Source organism: Atta cephalotes (assembly GCF_000143395.1).
Source record: "Atta cephalotes unplaced genomic scaffold scaffold00001, whole genome shotgun sequence".
In the NCBI taxonomy this organism is placed as follows: domain Eukaryota; kingdom Metazoa; phylum Arthropoda; class Insecta; order Hymenoptera; family Formicidae; genus Atta; species Atta cephalotes.
Window position 1 is genome coordinate 12,488,162 of NW_012130065.1, and position 3,921 is coordinate 12,492,082.

General features: G+C 27.2%; 1 protein-coding gene across 1 annotated transcript in view; it reads left to right on the plus strand.

Annotated features, from left to right (window-relative positions):
* LOC105618795 (RIB43A-like with coiled-coils protein 2) overlaps window positions 1-2,916 on the plus strand; it is a 15,599-nt gene extending 12,683 nt beyond the window's left edge. Inside the window, 3 exon segments of the mRNA XM_012200329.1 lie at window positions 1,596-1,823; window positions 2,446-2,552; window positions 2,775-2,916. Of these exon segments, the coding sequence (XP_012055719.1) occupies window positions 1,596-1,823; window positions 2,446-2,552; window positions 2,775-2,916 (477 nt within the window).
* Window positions 2,917-3,921: the final 1,005 nt, after the last annotated feature.

Consider the following 3,921-nt stretch of genomic DNA (forward strand, 5'->3'; position numbering starts at 1 on the left):
TATATATATGTAGAGTTTAAGAAGATGTTTCAAGATTCGTTCTTCTTTTTTGTATCGGTTGTTTTTCTTTTAGAAAAATTCCGGATATGACACATATGAAAATTATATCGCAGAAAAATCTAAATCTGTTTAACCTGGGGTTAAAGTTATCTGACATATTTTTTTTATACTTCAACAAAAAAAAAACCAAGCTCAGTCACAATACCTTTGTTTACTGGCCGAGAATCTGTATCTCTTTTATTTTTCCTTCTTTTATTTTTCCTTTTTTATAAAATATTGAGAATAAACTTTGTACATATTAATCTCAAATATCATTAAATTATAAATACAATCAATATATTATATACAATATATAATTAATACTACTGATTTTAAATTGGGGCAAACAATACTTTTATTTTGTTGATTTAAAACAAAAATATACAATAGAAACATTTGTATTAAAGTTGACACATTTCGCGTGTCTCAAATGGTCTGCTCAAGTTTTTATGTTAATTTAAAACAAGATGAATATATTAAAATAAAGTAACACTTTATGTAAACATTAATATACAAAATAAAATATTTGAAAACAAATTGTGGAAACAAAATGTGTGTTAAAATATACTTTTTAATAAAACTAACATTTATAATATGTAAAATTAAGAGGTTTTATTCATTTATCTTAGAATTTACGTATTAAAATTATATTATTTTTATGTATTTGTTTACTTATTCAAATAATAGAAAAAAATTTTTGGTTAAATTTTTGATAAAAGAATTGCTCGGCTACTAGAATTTTTGTTAAATAATCGGAATTTTGGTTAATATTTCTGATAAAGTCCATTAGAATTCTTATTTTTATCAGAATAAGTATATCGATTAAAATTCTAATTATCTCAACTAAAATTCTAATATTTTCAAGAAAGTTTCGATTCACCCATTTTCTATCAGAATTATTATTTAAACCAATCAGATCGTTTTCTTAATACATACAATATTTTTTATTTTTAGATGATTATTTCCGAGTAAAAAAAATTCTATTGAATGATACAAATAAATACTAACCCGAAACTTTTTAAACAATTTCATGCATTTAAATATTACATACAAAACTACACCTATATGAAGAATTGAAATTATACTATATAACTATATATATAATATATATAGTATAAACAATTATACTATATACGCCAGGATGCTTTTTCCTTTTTCAGAGGTTGTAAAGTTTTTGTGATATTAACTTTCTCACAGAGAATAAATATGATCAAAAAGCGTTTATACTAATAAATCAATCGCAGATACAACGTAATAAAAAACACCGCGCTACATTTTTGCGCAGTCCACATGCATTTTATCTCGTCGCGGGACATAAAAGTCGCCTACACAATTCTCTTATAGTCGATGAATAAACTTCATGACATCATCGTGCAAAGTGCTATGATAATTTGCCACAATAAAGTTGTCGATTTCTTTTTTATTTCTCTCTCTACTTCCTCCCGCTATATTTTAACTCAGCATTAATCCCTCTTCCTTCGCGACCGCTTCCCTGGCCCTTATATCTTTCAATGCTTCGCGATGGTTTCGCGGAATTTATTTCCGCTCGATTGCAGGTCGAGGAGCAGCAGCATCGCCGTCATTGCGAAGCCGTTCAAGATGAGGAGGACAAGAAAGCGGAAATCTATAATCACGTGACTGGAGATTTCCTCACCGAGGCTAGAGAACAGGCTGAGAGCACCCGCGGTCCGCACAAGCCGTTGACGGACCGATACAAGGGCATGACTACAGACGAGTTGAAGGTCTTCAGAGATGCTCAGTTGCAACAAATGGAGGAGATACATGTTAGTATGAGTGGCAGAATTACGCTTTAATGTATCAATAATCCTATCAATCTAAGAAAAAATTTTAATCTTAATATATATTTCAATATTAACATATACTTATTTACAGTAAATAAATATTTACTAAAAAAATAATAATTTAATCAAATTAATTTATTGGTTCTTATATCAAATAAATGTACATTTATATTTAGTAAATATTTAATTAATACTGTTCAAAAATAAATATTTGTTTACTGTAAATATTTATTTACTATTTAAAATTTAATACACAACACACACACATTTTTTTCATTGTAGTATTTTAAGCTGTTCAATATAATGGAAGAAGTTAAAAAAGAGCTAATTCGAATAAAATTTTGTAAATCAGATATAATTTGTACATATAATCGTATTCTAAATAACATTATACCCCAACAATAGAAATTGGTATACGTTGTCATTGATTATAATTAATTTCACTGTTGATTCATAGTTACATGCATTATTAATATACATATGTTTAAAATAAAGTTTTCTATATTTGATGCAATGATGTATTTTACATATTCATCGCATCGGCCCTTATAAATCTACACAGAATTATTGACTTTAAGAATGCATGGAAATTCGTTTTTTACAGAAAATCAAATTGGAAGAGAAACGTATCAATGAGACTTGGGATTGCTTAATGGATTCGCACCTTCAAACCGCATACTCGTATGATCGCGAATTAAATCAAAGAAAATCGTAAGATCCTAAAACAATTTCGTATTTATTTTTTTATTTAAATATCATTAAAAAAAATATTTAAATATATTTTATATAACAAGATTATTTTTAATGACATATATTTTGAATAAAAATCATAATTTTTTAACTTGCTTCTTTAAAAACTCTTCGATATTAATGAGTTCTTTTATATTTGCACATGTAAATAATATTTTAAATGCTACATTGTATTTCCTCTAGGGAGCTCAATAAGAAAATTGCCGAGGAAAATTTGCGGCTTGCTGAGCAACAGAAGCAACATCAGGAATACCTGAACCGCTTCGTTTATAAACATCAACCAACAGCCGACTTCTATGAGCAATTTAATAAAGGAACACGTTGAATGCAATCGCAATTTTTGCGTGCAATATACTTTAAAGAGAGAAATATCAATGGTCACAGTACAGACTTTTGCATAACACAAAATGCATGGGGTATAAGAGAATCGACTAATCAAAGTTCTTCTTATCCGTAAAATGATCATAAAGGAAGGATTCTAATTGGTTGTTTCGCTTATGCATTATAATGCGTTATAAAACTTCAAATATAAAAAATAATTTTGTAGATTTCTGTCTTTTTTTTTGTAGATCGAGCCATCAAATCCTATTACACCGATGGATAGTAGATGTGCATAGACTTTTCAGTTATCTACAAATACTTTATATACATATATATAGTTGTAACAAAATTATACTTAATAAAATATATTTTAATTTATAAATTAAAATTGAATTTATAATTAATGTGATGTGCGCGCGCGCGCGCGCGCGCGCGTGTGTGTATGTGTGTGTGTGTGTGTATAAAAAAATTCATTATTGTCGAAGAATTTTTAAAGAAATAAGTTAAAAAAATCATGATTACAAATCATGAAAATATACATCATTAAAAATAATCTTACACTTTTTATTTACACTTTCATGAGCAAAAATCGGTCTCATTTTAACATCCTTCTTTATATATACTACAAAACATTTGTACTTGCACATCAAAACAAATGCAAAATATTTTTACCGTGTAGAATCCCTTTGTATTTTTCATTTTTTTCAAGTGTTACGAAGAAATTAGAAAGCAAAATTAACTCTTCAAAAATCTTCTAAAAGATTCTCTAGATTTGAAACATTATTCTATTATTATTCTATTATTTTATCATCTTATAAAAGAAAATTGTACAATAACTGTCGGTTTGTAATTATTTTTAGAGAAAAATTTATGCGAAAAATGGCGAAATATATGGGACTATTTTAAAAAAGAGTTAAAACATGAGAAATCGTACAAGCCCGCCGGATAAAAAGAGAAATTCATATATTTCAATGAATTAAAAAAATTTCTCATGCCAACGGTGAAAAAC